The sequence below is a fragment of the Cnephaeus nilssonii genome, assembly GCF_951640355.1.
Source record: "Cnephaeus nilssonii genome assembly, chromosome: 10".
In the NCBI taxonomy this organism is placed as follows: Eukaryota; Metazoa; Chordata; class Mammalia; order Chiroptera; family Vespertilionidae; genus Cnephaeus; species Cnephaeus nilssonii.
The window spans coordinates 35,940,782-35,957,750 of record NC_137081.1 but is presented as its reverse complement, the minus strand read 5'-3'; the positions used below and the strand labels follow the sequence as shown (position 1 = coordinate 35,957,750).

Sequence of the window (16,969 nt, the reverse complement as noted above, 5' to 3'; positions counted from 1 at the left end):
TGGGGCTCTTGGACATGGCCCTAGCCCCACTGTAGTCTGGAGGTCCCTCCACTTCCAGCCCGGCCTAGGATGAGGAGGACCAGGCCCCCTCCTCGTGCCCAGTCCCTGAGGGAGGCTGTGCAGGCCCCAAGCCTGACCTCAGCTCCAGCGCCCCCGGGTCCCGTAACATGGCCGTGCCCTTGGCTCCCAGCAGCCTTGCCTCCGGAAGGCCTCCTCCTGGACAGCCCCGAGAAGGCCGCCCTGGATGGGCCCCTGGATGCCTCCCTGGACCACCTGCGCCTGGGCAGCACCTTCACCTTCCGTGTGACCGTCCTGCAGGCGTCCAGCATCTCTGCGGAGTACGCGGACATCTTCTGCCAGTTCAAGTGAGCTCAGCCCAGCTGGACAGGCCAGCGGGTGGGTGGGCATGCTCTAAGCAATGCATGGATGGTGTCCCAGTGACCCCAGCCAAGTGTCTCCTCCCGCTTTGCAGCTTCATCCATCGCCATGATGAGGCCTTCTCCACGGAGCCCCTGAAGAACACGGGGAGGGGCCCCCCACTTGGCTTCTACCACGTCCAGAATGTAGGTCCTCAGAGCCCTCCTCCCTCCCACTGGGTGGCCCTCCCAGGGTCCGGCTCTGGGTGGCCTCCCTGAAACAGCTTCATCCAGTCTCACCACGGTTCCTCCTCCCTCTTCTGGTCGCCAGCATGTGCTGGACGCCGCCAGGCAGGGGGACACAGGGCCTCTGGCACCAGGCAGGCGTGTGGGCTGTTGCTGGGCACTGGGCCTTTGGTGGGTTTAAGGCTGGGGTGGGGGGCAGTAAGAGTCCGGACAGCTCCCTGAAGGAAACATGTTTCTGGGGTGGCCAGGGTCTGTGCTGAGGCTGGGGTGCCCAGCCAGGCGGCCTGTGTGGTGTGTGAAGAGGTGGAGGCAGGGCTGTGGGAGGTCAGGAGAGCTGCAGGCAGGGGAGCATCCAAGCCAGGCTGTCAGGAGAGCAGGAGGCTTTTGGGGCCGGGGAGCAGGGGTAACTAGGCAGTGTGTGGGGGATGCTCCATGTGGCCATAGTGAAAGCTGCCAGGTGATGAGGACTCCAGGGCCAGGCTGGGGAGTTTGACCCTGAGCTGCATAGTCTGTTGGCATGAGGCCTGCGCAGTCACAGAGGCCGTGGTCAGGTGGCCCTGCAGGTGACAGGCAGTGGGCCACGGTTTCCCAGCTGGGGAACAAGGCAGGTCTGAAGCGTGCACACTGGCTGACTCGTTTCCTGGGCTTCCCTGAACACTGTTGCCTCCCAGGTCTGGAGGAGAGGTTCCTGAGGTCAAGGTGTGAGCAGGGTTGTTCTGGGCCCGAGGGGAGCATCTGGCCCAGTCTGTCCTGGAGCATGTACATGCCCATCCTCTCCCTGAGGCCTCATAGGGTCTTCCCTCTGTACCTCTCTCTGTTCTGATTTCCCCCTTTGTAAGCACATGGTCATATTGGGTTAGGGGCATACTAATGCCCTCATCTAACTCGCTGACCTCAATAAAGACCCTGCCTCTAAATACAGGTGCTGGGGGTTAGGCCTGCAACTTATGAACTGGGGTGGGGATCTGGGGAGACACAGTTCAACCCGTAACTCTTGGTGAGTGGGCTAGGGCCCCAGAAGGGTCAGACCAGACCCAGAGGCACCCTGGCCTTGGTCATTATGTCGAGCGCTGTGATCTGAAAGGGCAGCCGAGGCCTCTGGCCCAGCCCATCTGTACTGGGAAGAGAGGCCAAAGCCACCCATCTGGTGATCTGTCCATTGGGTGCTGACGGAGGAGAGGCAGGGCTGGAAGGACCTCGGCTAGGAGCGTTGTCCCTGTCATGAGCAGAACTCAGGCCCATGGGACCTTCCATCTGGGCCTGGAGTGCTCAGTCCTCCAAGGAGGCCCTGTGCTCCCCTCTGATCACCTGCTCACCTTGCTGCCAGATTGCCGTGGAGGTGACCAAGTCCTTCATTGAATACATCAAGAGCCAGCCCATCGTGTTCGAGGTCTTCGGCCACTACCAGCAGCACCCATTCCCGCCCCTCTGCAAGGACGTGCTCAGGTCCTGGCCCAGTTCTCATGGTCCTGTGGGGCCTCTGGCGGGTCTGGGGGCCTGTGGGAGGGAGGAAGGCAGGCGGGGCTCCCTGCTCCAGCTCAGGCCCCTGCAGACGCCAGCCTGCTGGGTTGCCTCACGTGGGTGCTTCTTTCTCCACAGCCCCCTGAGACCCTCACGCCGCCATTTCCCACGGGTCATGCCACTGTCCAAGCCAGGTAGGCCGAGCTGTTGGGAGTCTGCCCCTGAGGGTGCCAGTGTGGTTGGGACCTTGCAGCTGAGCACAGTCCTCATGCTGGGTCATCGCTCCCAGCCTCAGGGTCCCCAGGCACCTACTAGACCTCACGGGGTCCCCATGCAGTGAGGGGCTCCATTCTGGGCATGGGGTGACTGCAGAGAAAAACACCTCGGGTGTCTTTCTTTCGCCCCTCATCAGGCACAGAGCAGCTGGGTGGTGGTCAGGTGGTGCCTGCCCTGTGCCTCAGGGGTTCCTGGAGCAGACGACAGAGGCGTGGGCGTCCAGAGAGGAAGGCATTGAGGGGCTGGGGACCCTCTGAGCCTGTTTGCCAGGAATTGGTCACGAGTAGAGGGCCAGTGGGACCTGAGGGGCAGGACTTGTCTGTGCTGGGTAGAGGTGCTTGGACAGGTGCCTCAGGCTGTGGCCAAAGTGTGATCTAGCAGGGATCCCAGGCGGGTTGTGGGCCTCTGAGCAAGTGTGGCTCCTGCTGTCTGCTGGTTCCGTGGCATCTCAAGCCACCACCCCCTCTTCAAGGGCTGGGGTGTATAGCCACGTGGCATGGAGAAGCACATGGTCACATCTGATCTTGAGCTAGTAAGTGACTGCTGAGGCCTGAGTGGGCACCTCATGGGACATGGGGTGAGGAGCCGCTGGTGGTTTTTCTTGGGGTGAGATGAGCTCGCTGCCTTGACGTGTCCTCCACCTCGGCACCCTCCTTGAGTGAGCCCTCAGTGCACGGTGGGTCCGGTCTCTCATCAGCGCGTGCTTCTCTCCTGTCACCCCCAGTGCCCGCCACCAAGCTCAGCACGCTGACCCGGTCCTGCCCTGGGCCACGCCACTGCAAATACGACCTGCTGGTTCACTTTGAGATCTGTGAGCTGGAGGCCGATGGCGAGTGCGTCCCCGTGCTTAGTGTGCCCGCGCTGGGGGGCTGGGGTTCCCGAGGGCCATGGTGGGGGAGGAGGTGGCACATGATGGGTTCCTTGCCCCGCTGACTCTGGTCTCCATGGACAGCCTCCCATCTCACCAGCAGAAGTGGGTGACTTTCCTGTTCTCCCTCCTTCCATTCCTGGGGCCCGTGACTGTGCTTGGGCCTGTGGGGAGGGCAGACGCCGGCCTCACACATCTTTCTCTCTCCAGTTACATCCCTGCAGTAGTGGACCACCGTGGCGGCATGCCGTGCATGGGAACCTTCCTGCTCCACCAGGTGCCAGGCCCTCCCTGCCCCAGCCCACTCATGCCCCCTCCCCTGCCCCACATGGCCCCCAGGATCCCTGACCGTGTCCTCTCTCCTGGTGCCTGACAGGGCATCCAGAGACGGATAACCGTGACGCTGCTGCACGAGACGGGCAGCCATATCCGCTGGAAGGAAGTGCGAGAGCTAGTCGTGGGTAAGTGAGGCGGGTTGCGTCTGCCTTGGGGGCTGGAGCTGGTTTGGTGGTAAGGCAATGGACCTGCCCACCCAGATGCCTGAATACTAACCACAGCTCTGCCCCTGTTGCTTTGTGACAGTGGCCAAGTCACTTAACCTCTCTGTGCCTCAGTCCCTCGCCTGAAAAGGAGAGACTAGGCCATGGTGATGATTCCAAATATCTATTTAATCACTGTGTTAGCTTGCACCACACACCGGGTAGCTTAAAACAACAGAAATTTCTCCTCTTACAGTTCTGGAGGCATAAACCCTAGACAGAGGGGTTGGCAGGTGGCCATACTCCCTCCCCTCCTGGCCTCTTGTAGGATCTGTAGACGCCTCGTTCCAATCCTTCGTCTTCACATGGACTCCTCTTACAGCGACACAGTCAGATTACATTCGGGCCCAGTGTTGCCACATCTCAACTAATGACAGCTGCCCAACAGGGTCTTCTCCTTCCAGGAAGGTCACGTTCCGCAGTGCCAGGGGTTAGGACGGCAGCATATATGCTGGGGGACACAATTCCATTCATCCAGGGTCTTAGCCGGGTTTCTTCTGTGACGTCATGCTGTGACCTCTTAGTCTGCCAGCCATGTTTCCTCGGCCAACCTGTAAAGAACGTGTCTTCCCAGTTTTCACTCGAGGACACAGACTGTCCACTCCCACGTGTCAGCATGAGGCCCCCGCCCTCGCCTGCCCTGGAGCTGATGGCTCCTCTCGAAGCCCCACCCTGGGCATGGCTGTGGCCGTGTCCCTGGGGCTCATAGAGGGCTCTGAGGACAAGGCAGCTGGGAGGTGTCCATCCTCGAGGAAGCGGAGGGGTCAATTTCACCATCACTGCCGGAGCAAGAAGTGACGAATGAGGCCCTCAGGCAGGATTCCGGGCTCAGCGGCTCTGGCCGCTTCCACAGACACAGCTGCCCCTCGAGTGCGTGCAGGCGGCAGCTTGGGGGGCTCTGTGGGAAAAGCCCCTTGCAGGAGCATTTGATGGCACGGGTTGTGTTTCTTCTCTCTCTCTCCTTTTTAAGTATAATGAGAAGAGGGAACATTTTGTCTTCATCTTGCTAAGATTTCCTTTCCAACAGGTAGGAAGCCTGAGCATTTTGGGCTGAGCAATTGGAATCTGTTAGGAGAGAGGAGAGGGAGGAAGAAGCTCAGAACTTAGACTGCAGGAGGGAAGATGGTGGAACCGTGCACTGACCCATGGCAGCGGGCCGGCTGCAGACCCTGCATGGATTTCCCTGTCCACCATGGGGTTACCCTTCCACAGATGCTCTGGTGGCCACATCGGGAGCCGGTTCCCTGCAGGCCTCAGTTCAGAAGCTCCGGCCCAGGCAGAGGTGTGAGCAGTTACCTCGTGCCCCCACCTGCTCACCTGGAAGTGACACGGACCTGTCACCTTTTCCGTAGGTCGCATCCGAAACACTCCAGAGACAGACGAGTCCCTGATTGACCCCAACATCTTGTCTCTCAACATTCTCTCATCTGGGTACATCCACCCGGCCCAGGATGACCGGTGAGTGCCCTTGGGCGGCAGGCTCTGGTCCTGAGTCCCTGGAGATTAGTCTGTCCGCCTTGGGCCCCAGGGGTTGGGATGTCAGCCTGTGGTATCCTTGGCTGGCCTGGACGTGTTGGGTCCAGCCACATGGGCTGGGGTGTCTGGCCCCGAAGCTTCTAGGCCTCCTGCCTGAGGGAATGGGAGCAGGGAGGGAGGCTTGTGGCCTCAAAGTTCCGTGGTGCATGTGTGAGCATCTTTGTTCATTCGATTGCCTGGCAGGGACTGTGGGGCAGTTGTGGGAATGAGCTGGGTCCTGTCTGGGAGTTTAGTGGGTGGATGGGTACCATGGGTGGTGGGAGGACAAGCATCCCACATTTCCCCGACCTTGCTGCTGAGGGCAGTTGTGTGACCTCTGGCAGGGGAACACCGACCAGGGGTCCTGGAGGCGGTTCAGGGGCGCACTGGGTTGGCAGCCCAGCATCCTGGGTGAAAGTGTGCCCACCGGTCACTCCTTGTCGCTGGGCCATTCCTGTCAAGGCTCCCAGGTGATGGTCAAGATCTCCCAGCTTAGGCTCTCCCGGCATTTGGCACAGTGGACTGGGTGTGGGACACCTTGGGGACAAACCAGCCAGGGTGGGAGGGATGTGACGGGGAGATGCTGGAGCCAACTGGGGCTGGGGGTTCACGACTGACATTGCGGAGAGCGCCCTGGAATCACTGGCAGGCACGGCTGTGTCTGAGGGCTGCTGTCCAGGGCTGTGGGGAGGTGAGCAGGGTGCTCCAGTCCCACACCGGCTGCTCCCAAACCCTCCTCCTGCCTGACTCTCTGAGCTTGACCTGAGGGTGTCTCCATGGGCCCTTGAGGCTGTGAAGGCTGCATGTGCTTGCAGAGGGAGGTGGCGCCCACGTTGTAGAAGTGCCCACGTCTATACGGACAGAGGGTCCTGGGGAGTTGCCTCCCGTTCTGACTCTCGGGTTCAGACACCCTGAGAGGGGGCTGTAAGGGACCATCCCTCAGATGAGCAACTTGGGGATTGGGAAACAGGGACCCAACAGGGGCAGATGAGGCTCTGGTTCCAGCCCTGCCCTGGGACCTTTTAGGAGGAACTCACCTTGCACTCATATCCAGAGGAGGGAGGGATTGGGGGAGAGTGTTGGGGGGTGTTCTCATGTGGAGGTGACACCATGACAAGCAGGCTGGGGCTGACCTGGGAAGGTGAGGCAGACAGGAGGTGGGCCTGTCTCTGTGCGAATGCACCCCGGGACCTGGCGGTGAAGGCGTGGCGCCCACACACACGGGGACCGCCTGCACGGATGTGGGATGCTGTGTCTGGGCCATGGGAATCAGGACCCCCACGGGAGGGCGTGTGCCCCTGGAAGAGGTCTGTGTGTCATGCTGAGTGATGCCTTGGACCTCAGCCTTCCCCTGACCTCTGGCAATTCCTAGATTCTTGGGGCAGGAAGGGAGTTGGGGGAGGGGGCAAAGGAAAGGGGTGGAGCAGGTGCCTCACAGGCCTCCCACCCCACACTGAGGGCTGTGTTTGTGGGTCTTCTTGCTGCTGGGGGCACCTTGGGGAGCCTCAGCCCTGGGCTAAGTCCCAGGGTAGCCTAGGAGGCTGCTGGACCTCAAGCCAGCAGGGCTTTGGCTAAAAGGTCCTTCCTGTCCCTGGAGGCTCCATACCCATTGCTGATGGGCTTTGGTCCTGCACCTGGGGGCTGTGGGAGTGAGGCAGCTCCCGGGCAGCTCTGGGGTCCGTCAGCCCCGTGCCTGAGGTCAGGGCCCTGGACCCAGGACATGAAGGCGGCATAGACTGTCAATGCTCTGGCCCCATGCTTGGCTTTGACCTGCCTCGCCCCACCTCCCGCACTGCCCTGGAAAAGCCTTGGGCAGGCACCATGCTAAGGCTTGGCCGGCCAGGCCAGCAGGCCCCTCCCTAGGGCCTTCTTCTTCCGGGACCCTGGCTGACATTCTCGGAGTCCCGTGGTGGATCCGGCTGCTCCTCAGATGAACAGGGTCCCTTCTCCCCCCTCAGATGCTGGGGCTCAGCGACCCCAACCTAGCTCAGGCTTCGGGTCTTGGCTGCCCACGAGCTTTGCCACAGCCCCGGCCTCCCTGCTTGAGGCCCCACGCTTTGCAGCCTCCCTGGCTCAGAGTGGGCCTGCCAGCTTGGTGGCTTCTCTCTGTGCAGCTCCCCCTCCCTGCCGCTGCCCGCTGTCCCTGCCCGCTGCCCCACCCCCACTGCCCCGAAGCCACACTAACCTGTGACTGTTTGTGTTTTGCAGGCAGTTTCTTGATTCGGACATGCCTAGGTATCATTTGTGCCCTCGGTTTTCTTTCAGCATCTCCCTGCCCCCTCCCCCCAGCCCTGAGTTTTAATTTCCACTTTCTGGATTCCTTCTACACTTGCTCACCTCTCCCTCCTGTTTCTTCATCTTTTATTTCCTTAGAAGACCTTTTTGATTTTTGAAATTGCTTCTTCACCCCCCTGGCTGAGTCCCTTCTGCCCCTCTCTTGGTTTTGGCTGCTTTGGTAGTTTGCTGCCCTCCCGTAGGCACTGGCTGGCTCCCGCTCCTCCCACCCCAAGCCTTGCCCACCCCGTGCCCACCCGACCTCACCCTGCCGGAGGGCAGCGGGCGCTCTGCATGCAGGCTGGCTGGCCAGGCTCCCCAAAAGATGACAGAGAAAAGAGGGAGGGAGTGAAGCCACTCCACCAGATCTCCACCTCTGCCCCTTCCACCCCTGGGTGTGAGCCCCTCACCTGGCTGTGGCCACCACACACGCTTTAGGAAGTAAGTGGACAGTAAAGCTGTGAAGGGCCCAGTGAGTCTCTGCCCTCGCTTGGGTGGTCTCAGGTTAAACCACTGGAGGCACAGGTTCCTGGGCTGGGGACCTCCCAACTCTGCCGAACCAAGTCGAGGCCCCTGAGGCTGGACAGCCTCAGTGCCTAATCCGGACTCTGTCCGTGAGACTCGAGTCTGTTCTGAGCAAAGGGTCAAGGCTGTCACGTTCTGGATCCCAGTGGATTTGGCCAGAGTTCCATGTGGTGGTCCTGAGGGTTCCCTGTGGGGAGCCTAAAGGCTTCCAGCTTGAATGTTTGGGCCTGTAAGCTACACAGGGGTTGGGGGGACACACGGCCGGACCGCCTGAGGCTGTGTCCCTGTTGGGTCCTGGCTATGATGGTCTGGACAGCTGGGCACTGTGAGTGTCCCTGCGGGTGTGTCCCTGAGGGCGTGCACACATACCTGTTCAATGACAGAGGCTGCGACAGGCTCTTCCCTGGGAACACCAGCTGGGTGAGGCAGCGAACTGCAGTGGTAGTGGCCGCACTGAGGAGGGGGCACAGGCCTTCAGGGCCTGGAGCAGGGACCTGCCTGTCCCAGGCCGCCGGGAGGGTTTGCTGGAGGAGGCGGCCTGCTAGCTGGTCCTGGAGGTGGGCCAGGCCGGCCGAGGCCGCTGCACCCTGTCCTCAGAAGGCACTGGTGGGAGCCCATCAGCCCCGGCTCATCCCTGGAAGGGACCCAGCGTAGGGGCTGGTTTCTTGATGAGTGGAAACTTCCTGCCCATCAGTATGATTGCACGGGGATGTGGGTATTTTGTTTAAGTTTGCATTTCAACAACCAGCTCAGTGCTCAGGCTGGTCCTAGACACCACCTCCCTCAAACATGGTGGCTCCAGGAAGGTGCTAGGTCAAGCATGTTAAACTCAAAGGCTAACACGGGCCAAATAAACAAGGTTTAAGTTTACTTGGGTCACAAAAAAACAAAAGCTTCAGTTTTCATAGAAATGTAGGTTTATTTCGATAGAGACATGCTGAATGCAAAGGGCTGAAATAAATGAGTAATCATTAACATAAAATAATAGAACATTTTAATAAAAATTAGTATTTTTCTTGAACATTCACTTACAAAACACTGAATAACTGCAGAAATTAATAAGTGCAACGCTAATAAACCTATTTTTCTCGTTCTCTGAAAGCAAAATATTTCCTGTTGCGCACACCAAACAAGTCAGTACAAGACTAATGATGTGGCGATCGGCTGCTAAAATATTCCCTGCTAGTATTAGTGGAGAGAAATGGTGCGCCTGTGCGTAAGGGAAATGAATGCAACACGATTACAGTAATCAGTCATTAGCAAACATTGTAGTTTGTTATTAATAACTAGAGGCCCGGTGCACGAATTCGTGCATGGGTCGGGGTCCCTCAGCATGGCCTGCAATCGGGCCAGTTGGGGCCATCTCACCCAATCCCGATCGGGGCCGATTGGGGCCGGCCAGCTGGTGGGAGGGACCTAGGGAGGTTGGCCAGCCATGGGAGGTTGGCTGTGGGAGTGCACTGACCACAGGGGGCAGCTCCTACGTTGAGCATCTGCCCCCTGCTGGTCAGTGTGTGTCATAGTTACCGTCTGGTCGTCCGGTCGCTTAGGCTTTTATATATATAGATTATGTACATGTAACAGGATATTGTAAAAATTAAGTGACGAAATTTTTATTAAAACGTTTCTTACATACGTTATATTGGCTGGGCTGCAAAAATATTCATTGTGGACCGCATCGGCCCATGGGCTGCGAGTTTGACATGCTTGCTCTAAGCATGTACTGTAAAGTGCAAACAGTACCCCGTGGCCTGGAGGAGACGCGGCATCTGGGAAGGAGAGGGAGGTGGCTTTTCTTGGCAGTTGGGTCTCCTTCAGCCCCCTGACTTCATTCATGATCCTCAGCCCTGTACCCGAGCAGGGAGCCCTTCCCCAATTCCAGGGCCTGTAAGAGGAGGCTCAGAGCACTGAGGGGAAAGGGGAGCCCCCAAGACCGGGCATGAGCCTCCCTCACAGGCAGGAGTCACTGTGCTGGATGGTGCAGGGACTTGCAGATGGTGGGAATGATGGAGGGAGGGTCTCGTCCCAGACATTTGGGTAGAGTGGGGACCAAGGGTGGAACTGACGAGGCTGTGGCTGCCCAGCTGTGCCCTTGGCTGGCTGTGTGAGTGTGGACAAGTGGCGGAACCTTCTGGAACCTTATTTTCCTCCCCCCTCAGGATGGGGTTAATATGAGCCCCTGCCTGGATTAAATGACTTGATACATGAAAAGCCCTCAGCACTGGGACTTGTACACGTAACTGTACATCTAAGTCCTGTAATTCTCAGTAGTACCAGTTAACTTTTAATTAAAACTCCTCCTTAATTTAAAATGGATAGCCTCTGAGCAAAACGCATGTTTTCTGTACAAACTGCTCCACTTTGCACGAGGGCTGCACTGAGATACCAGGTGTCTCACACGGGGCACAGGGCAGAGCCACCCAGGAAGAGCCGAGGAGGAGGGTTTTGTGACACTTGGTTCAAGGCCCTCCCCCCTTGTTCCTTCTTCTTACCCAGGACCCACGCGCCCGCCCCAAGCAGAAGGGTCCATGGGGCCCTTAAAGTGCTGGGGTGTTGGGGAAGAGCCCAGTGGCCCACAGTGACCCCCACCCCCTCCCACCAGGTACAAGTGGCCCAGTCTGGTGCCCCAAAGGCGGGCCAGCCTCCCCGGGAAGGGCCCAGGTGTGGATCTTGTTGAGACCCCTTGCCTCATGAGAGGGGAGAGGGTCCCCACGGGTCTGAGATGGGGCCTGGGAGTCTGCATTTCTAACATGTTCCCACAGCGTGCTGATGCCGCAGGCCCGGGACTCCATATCTGGGCCACACATTCTCCTGACAGCAATATCTGGGGGATTAGCTGAATGTCTTGTGGGGCAGAGTGAGGGGTGCTGTGTGGAATGGGGCTCCCTCCTGGGTGACCTGGTGTCCAGAGGTCCTGAGAGGACCCTGTGCTGCCCATGAGTGAGGGTCCTGGCATGGCCTCCTCAGCCTCCCAGCCGCATCCTCTTGGCCTCTCTGGGTCTGTGTTCCTGCCGTGTGACGGAAGGGCAACTGTCCTTGGTTCCCACGCTGTGCCCTGCAATCCTGGGGCATCCCTTGTGGCTGTCACTCTGCCACCTACCCCACCCTGCACACACCTGCCGCCGTTGCTGACTCTCACTTGGGGTCTGGGTGAGACCCCCACTGCAGAGGCCTCAGGAACTGGGGCTCAGGATGGGTTTCCAGAACCCTCCCTGCCTGGGCTCCAGGGTCTGGTACCCATGGTACATGGAGATGCCAATGGGGGGGTCTGCAGGAGGTGGCATGGGGCTGGGGCAGCATCATGGTTGTGCCAGATTGGACCCTGGTCCGGTTGGCCTTCTTGGCACCTGGGTGATGGGCAGTAAAAGGCCCAGGAAGGCTTCTCCCACCACCCACCCTACCTGTGAGACCCACCAGTCAGGTTTTGGAGACCTTCTAGGTCACCAGTGTCCGATCAGGACAAAGCCACGATCTAGCCTGACTAAGGGCCTCTCACCAGGAGCGTCTCCGAGGGGCCTCGTGTCCGGTGGGCTTGCTTCCCACAGCCCCAGGCCCGGTTCCTGGGCGGGGAAGTGGGGGTGGGGGTGGGGGGAGGGAACACTAGTAATAATCTCAGTGATGCGAACATGTGTCCCCCAGTCCCCAGGCAGTGCGCTCGAGTAACAGCTCCTGTAACCCACCAGGCGTCCTGAGGCAGGGAGACAGGTCTGCCGACAGGACGAGGCCAGGTGGCTATGCCGTGGCATTTGGAGCTGGGCAGTCTGGGGACTGCAGGCATGGGCTGACAGAGCCCGGGTGTTTGGGGCCCCCCGGGATGGACGGCGTCCCTCTAGGTCTTAGTCGCAGCTCCAGGGATGCCCACTGGTCCTGCAGGGGACAGACCCAGGCTCTCCCTGCAGACACCGTGGGTGGTGCTTGGAGTGGTGTGTGGCCTGTGTCCGTTAGCTTGTGCCGAGCGGGTGACAGTGCTTGTTCTGACATATGCATCTCTTCTGTGTGTGTGTACGTGTGTCCTGCCCGCCTCGCCTTTAGCGTTTCCTTCGGAAATGACACTAGGTACAATCACTCTCTCTTCCGCGCTCGCTTGGTCCTTCCTCTTCTGCTTTTCAACTTCCTTTCTCCTCTGATGTCTCCCCGCGCTCTCTGCCCCTCTGTCGCCCGCTGCCCTTACATCCCTCCCCCTGGATCTTTGTCCTCAATGACCTATGCCCGACACGCCCGGCCCCCTCCCACCGCTTAGCCCCGCGCCCCTGGGCCGTGCCACAGAGAGAAGGGCAGCGGAGGTGCCGCCTGTGCCCCTCGCGGCCTGGCTCCCCAGGCACCCTCCACACTCCTGGGCCTGTGCCACTGCCCGGCTTTGTGTTGATGTGTTCTCAGCTGTGTCTCTGTGAAGATGCTTGGATGGAAACCGGGCGAGGCAGGGGGCTGTGCAGCGCTGCCCAGGGCCCACGGGGCGGCCACAGTGGGGACCGAGGCACATTCCCCGCCTCCAATATGCAGGCAAGACTGTAGGAGCTCTGCCGTCCGTGGCTTGAGCGGCCCCCTTCAGGAGGAGTTTGCCGGCCCCTGGCTCATGCTCGGCTCATTATCTTTCCGGGTTGGAGATGGGGGCAGAGGAGAGGCCCAGCCTGCTCTGCCTGATGGAGAGCCTGGCACAGTGGGCAGTGGAGCTGTCTGCAACTGGCCGCCCGGTTTCCACTCCCAGCATCCTCCCCGAGGGCCTTTCCTCTCCCAGGGGCGAGTCGGTAATGGAGGAGGTGGGCCCTGGAGGGTGTTGCAAACTGGGGCAGGTTCCTTAGGGTCCAAGGAGAGACCATGGCACCTCCTTACTCAGACCGAGGCTCCCGCCCTGTCCCCACCCTTGTGGTCTTTCCCCTTTTTCCTTTTCCTCGCCCTCGCTGCTGTCAGTTTGAGAGCTGTGGGCTACCACATGCCACTCTTCATCCACAGTGGAGGCGACAGCTGGGCCCACCCTGCTGGTGGCATCTGGAGCCCCCCTCCCCCCAGTCCTGAGTAAGGAGGGGTCTGTCTTTCCTGGACACTGCCCCCCCAGGCCTCCCGACCTGCGACCCCAGCGACACGCCCTGCGGGTCGCCCACATGTCTCTGTCTGTCTGTCCGTCTGCATGTCCCCACCCCAGCCCAGTGTGGCCTGCACGTCGTTATCTTACCTTCTCTCCGCTCCCGCCAGGACCTTTTACCAGTTCGAGGCTGCGTGGGACAGCTCCATGCACAACTCCCTCCTGCTGAACCGCGTCACCCCATACCGAGAGAAGATCTACATGACCGTCTCTGCTTACATTGAGGCAAGACTCCTATGCCCAGGCACGCCCCCGAAACCACCTGTCCCCTGAGCCTGAGGTGCCTGCCCAGGGCAAGGAGGGCGAGCGCGCTCTGGACAAGCCCACACGACCCTGCCGTCTCCCCAAGTGCTCGTGGCCTCCATGCACCTCGAGCGGCAGTGCTGTCAGCCCACCGCGTCTTCGCTGTGCGGGCTGTCGGTGTGGCCAGGTGGCACCGATGCCCCAGGCAGCTCAAACACAGAAGCCTCCTCCCCACCCCCAGGGCCAGACACACAGGAGCAGGCTGGGAGCCGGGACAAATCTAGTGGGTACAGTAGCCAGGAATCTGGAAGTTTGGGGTCAGCATCGAAGGTGAGGGCATCGCCCCCCCTCAGAGCCTACTCCTCCGTCTGTAATGGCTCTGCCCAGACAAGTCCCCCGTGCCCATCGGCTTTGTCAGAGTTACAGCTGAGCTTCAGGAACACAAAGAGCAGCTGCTTATGACACCACATCCGCCCCTGTGATGTCGTCCGTGGCGGGTTAGACGCACGCGTGGGTGCATCCTCACAGACATGTTGTGCGGCGTGTCGCGGATCGATGGTGAGGCAGCTGAGGCCCGAGACGGTGACCCTCGGGGCCTCTGCACCGGAGCTGGCCCTCGGCAGCCTGGGAGGCAGGGCCCGCTGCCTCTGCCGGGAGGTGCTCCAGCGAGGAGCAGGGACTCTCCCGCCTGCTCTGGGGCCACGCGGGGCCCGGCGAGGCCTGGGCTGCGGTCAGTGCCGTGGCTCTTGCCCCCAGGAAGTTAGAAGGGGGTGTCCCTGTGCCAGAGCCCCTGCTTCCCTGTCCCCGCAGATGGAGAACTGTGCCCAGCCGGCCGTCATCACCAAGGACTTCTGCATGGTCTTCTACTCCCGAGACGCCAAGCTGCCCGCCTCACGCTCCATCCGAAACCTGTTTGGCAGCGGGAGCCTGCGGGCCTCGGAGAGGTGAGCTGCTGGAGTGGGCAGGGCTCCCTGGTCACCCAGAGACCGGACTGCTTGGGGTGCTCGGGCACGGGCTGACGAGAGCCCAGCTTGTCCGCTTCTGGCTGGCCCCCTGCTCTCGGCCCTTCTCCTCACCCTGATATTGGGGTTGTTGGAGGCCAGGGGGCATGTGTGGGACACCAATGGCATGTTAGGGAGCCACACTGCACCCCACCACCAGGTGACCTTCTTTCCCGGGGGCTACAGGGGTCTGGGCCATCAGGGCCCCTCGCCTGCACACGGGAGAGGCTGGATAAATGTGGGGGGGCAGGCTGAGAGAGGACTCGGGATGGAGGCTGGCAGTACCTGAGGGTCAGACTCTAGGACCAGATGTGCCTCTCACACTCCCACCGCTCCTTGCACTCTGGGGGGACAGTGTCAAGGCAGTGAAGTTCCCCACATGCTCTGTCCCGTGGACCCCCCATGTCCAGGCCACTCTGGGCACAGCTGGGAGGAGGGAGTGTGGGGGTCAGGACTCAGTGGCCTTGGGCTGGCCACGACCAGGCATCTGAGAGGGTCACAAGAGGGTCGGTGGGTGCCCTTGGCAGAATCGGCAGTCCCAGGGAAAAGGGGGTCTGAGATGGGGCCTCTCCATGTAGGGCTGCAGTGTGGGGCCTGGCACCCAGCTCCCTCCCCCCTTTGAGGCCACCTGCATGGGCAGGGCAGGGCAGGTGCCCAATGTGCATTTGATGGTGATGAGAGTTGGTCCCGGGCATCCCCGTGCTTAGTGACAGCATGTCCCCCTCTGCTCCCAACAGCAACCGTGTGACCGGTGTATATGACCTCAGCCTGTGCCACGTGGCCGATGCGGGCAGCCCAGGTAGGTGTCTGTCCTGCTCTCTGTGGCAGGCAAGGCGGGGTGGCACTTAGTTGCGAGTCACCTGGGGTTCTCTCGGTCACTCCAGGTGACGTCAGCGAAGCTGCCATTTGGGGGGTTCCTTCCCTGTGAGAAGCACGGGCCTCTCCAAGGTTGTTCTGAGGGGCTGGGGGACAGTGAGGGGAGAGGCAGCAATGGGAAGGCAGGCCGAAGGGAGGGCATCCCGAGCTCTCACCCCCATGGGACACGATGCTGTATGACTTTCCTTGGGCGAGCCCAGGTGGCTCTGAGGGTGGACCAAGGATTAGGGGAAGGGGAGCTGCCCCAGGGCCCTGTCCCTGCACCCCCGGCAGGGACCTGGTTAGACAGGTGCCCCTTTTCAGGGATGCAGCGGCGGCGCCGTCGGGTGCTGGACACGTCTGTGGCCTACGTGCGTGGTGAGGAGAACCTGGCAGGCTGGAGGCCCCGCAGTGACAGCCTGATCCTGGACCACCAGTGGGAGCTGGAGAAGCTGAGCCTGCTGCAGGAGGTGAGTCTTGGGGGGTCCCAGGCCACCCCAGGACAGAGCGAGCGAGGGCACTCACACTGCTATCACGGACCTAATTGCAGAGGGCTGTCGGCTTGCAGACAGAGACCAGAAATCAGGGTGGGCAAGGCCCTCTGTCACTAAGTCCGGGAGCCAGTGTCCAGCAGCTGGGGACAGCATGCAGCAGAGGCCCATACCCACCCTCTGGGCCCGCAGGATGCTGTGTCGGAGTTCGAGTGTCCATCTGCTCAGGGCTGGGCGGGAGGCCAGGATGGAAGGAGGGCAGTGTGTTGGCCTCAGGGCTGGTTCCCGTCAGCAGCATGGCCTCAGGTCGCTTTGCTCTCCCAGGATCTGACCTGGGGCCCTGGTGCTCAGTGGGCTGCCCGCCCTTCCCTCGCCCTCAAGTGCAGCAGGTGAGGTCACGCTCTTGCTCTCTGGTGCAGGTCGAGAAGACCAGGCACTACCTGCTGCTGCGGGAGAAGCTGGAGACCACCCAGCGGCCCGTCCCAGAGACGCTGTCCCCGGCCTCCAGTGAGGACTCCGAGTCCCGCAGCTTGTCCAGCGCCTCCTCTCCTGATGGCCGACCGTCGCCCCTGGAAACTCCCAACGAGAGGCAGCGGGAGCTGGCCGTCAAGGTAGGGCAGGGCAGTTGGGCGGGTGGGCAGCACGGCCATGACCCAGCCCCTGCAGGGCTCCAGTGATGTGGCCTTGACCATGCTGGCTCTGTCAGGGCCCGGAGCTGGGAGAACGAGGGGTCTATAGAGACCCCTTCCCCACAGCACCCACCGCACCTACACTGGATTTTGGGAGCCTTTTACAGCCTCCTCCCTGAGGAGTGGCTTGTCCGCTCTTGAATACCTACATCGATGGGGAGCTGACCACCCGAATCCCAGCCCATTTTGCGGCTGGGGCCCGCCGAGCAGGTCTTCGCCCAGGCCCAGGCCTGCCTTGGGAGGCTTCCCCGGCTTGCCCCATCTTCTTAGAGGCCTGAAGGTGCTCCCACCTTGGCCTGCAGTGCCGGGCACCTGGGCAGGTCTCTGTGTTGTTGGGGGCGGAGCCCTCGGCCGAGCCTGGTCCCAGGAGACTCCTGACTGGTGTTTGCTGTTCCTGCAGTGTTTGCGCCTCCTCACGCATACGTTCAACAGAGAGTACACACACAGCCACGTCTGCATCAGCGCTAGCGAGAGCAAGGTGGGCACCGTGTCAGGCCTGGAGCCCCCACCCTGGCTCATGGCCTTCCACGCCAGTGTCCCCATGGCACTC

General features: G+C 60.9%; 1 protein-coding gene across 14 annotated transcripts in view; it reads left to right on the top strand.

Annotated features, from left to right (window-relative positions):
- KIF1A (kinesin family member 1A) overlaps window positions 1-16,969 on the top strand; it is a 72,119-nt gene that overhangs the window by 51,070 nt on the left and 4,080 nt on the right. For 5 of the 14 annotated variants that reach the window (XM_079782119.1, XM_079782114.1, XM_079782123.1 and 2 more), the window contains 15 exons: window positions 191-365; window positions 473-563; window positions 1,930-2,048; window positions 2,202-2,257; window positions 3,064-3,172; window positions 3,418-3,484; window positions 3,584-3,668; window positions 5,099-5,204; window positions 7,470-7,496; window positions 13,251-13,365; window positions 14,194-14,327; window positions 15,122-15,183; window positions 15,564-15,709; window positions 16,150-16,341; window positions 16,820-16,897. In XM_079782119.1, coding sequence (XP_079638245.1) covers window positions 191-365; window positions 473-563; window positions 1,930-2,048; window positions 2,202-2,257; window positions 3,064-3,172; window positions 3,418-3,484; window positions 3,584-3,668; window positions 5,099-5,204; window positions 7,470-7,496; window positions 13,251-13,365; window positions 14,194-14,327; window positions 15,122-15,183; window positions 15,564-15,709; window positions 16,150-16,341; window positions 16,820-16,897 — 1,562 coding nt within the window. The remainder of the gene's footprint in view (window positions 1-190; window positions 366-472; window positions 564-1,929; window positions 2,049-2,201; window positions 2,258-3,063; window positions 3,173-3,417; window positions 3,485-3,583; window positions 3,669-5,098; window positions 5,205-7,469; window positions 7,497-13,250; window positions 13,366-14,193; window positions 14,328-15,121; window positions 15,184-15,563; window positions 15,710-16,149; window positions 16,342-16,819; window positions 16,898-16,969) is intronic. The other 9 variants (XM_079782116.1, XM_079782115.1, XM_079782122.1 and 6 more) reach the window with 3 other exon arrangements.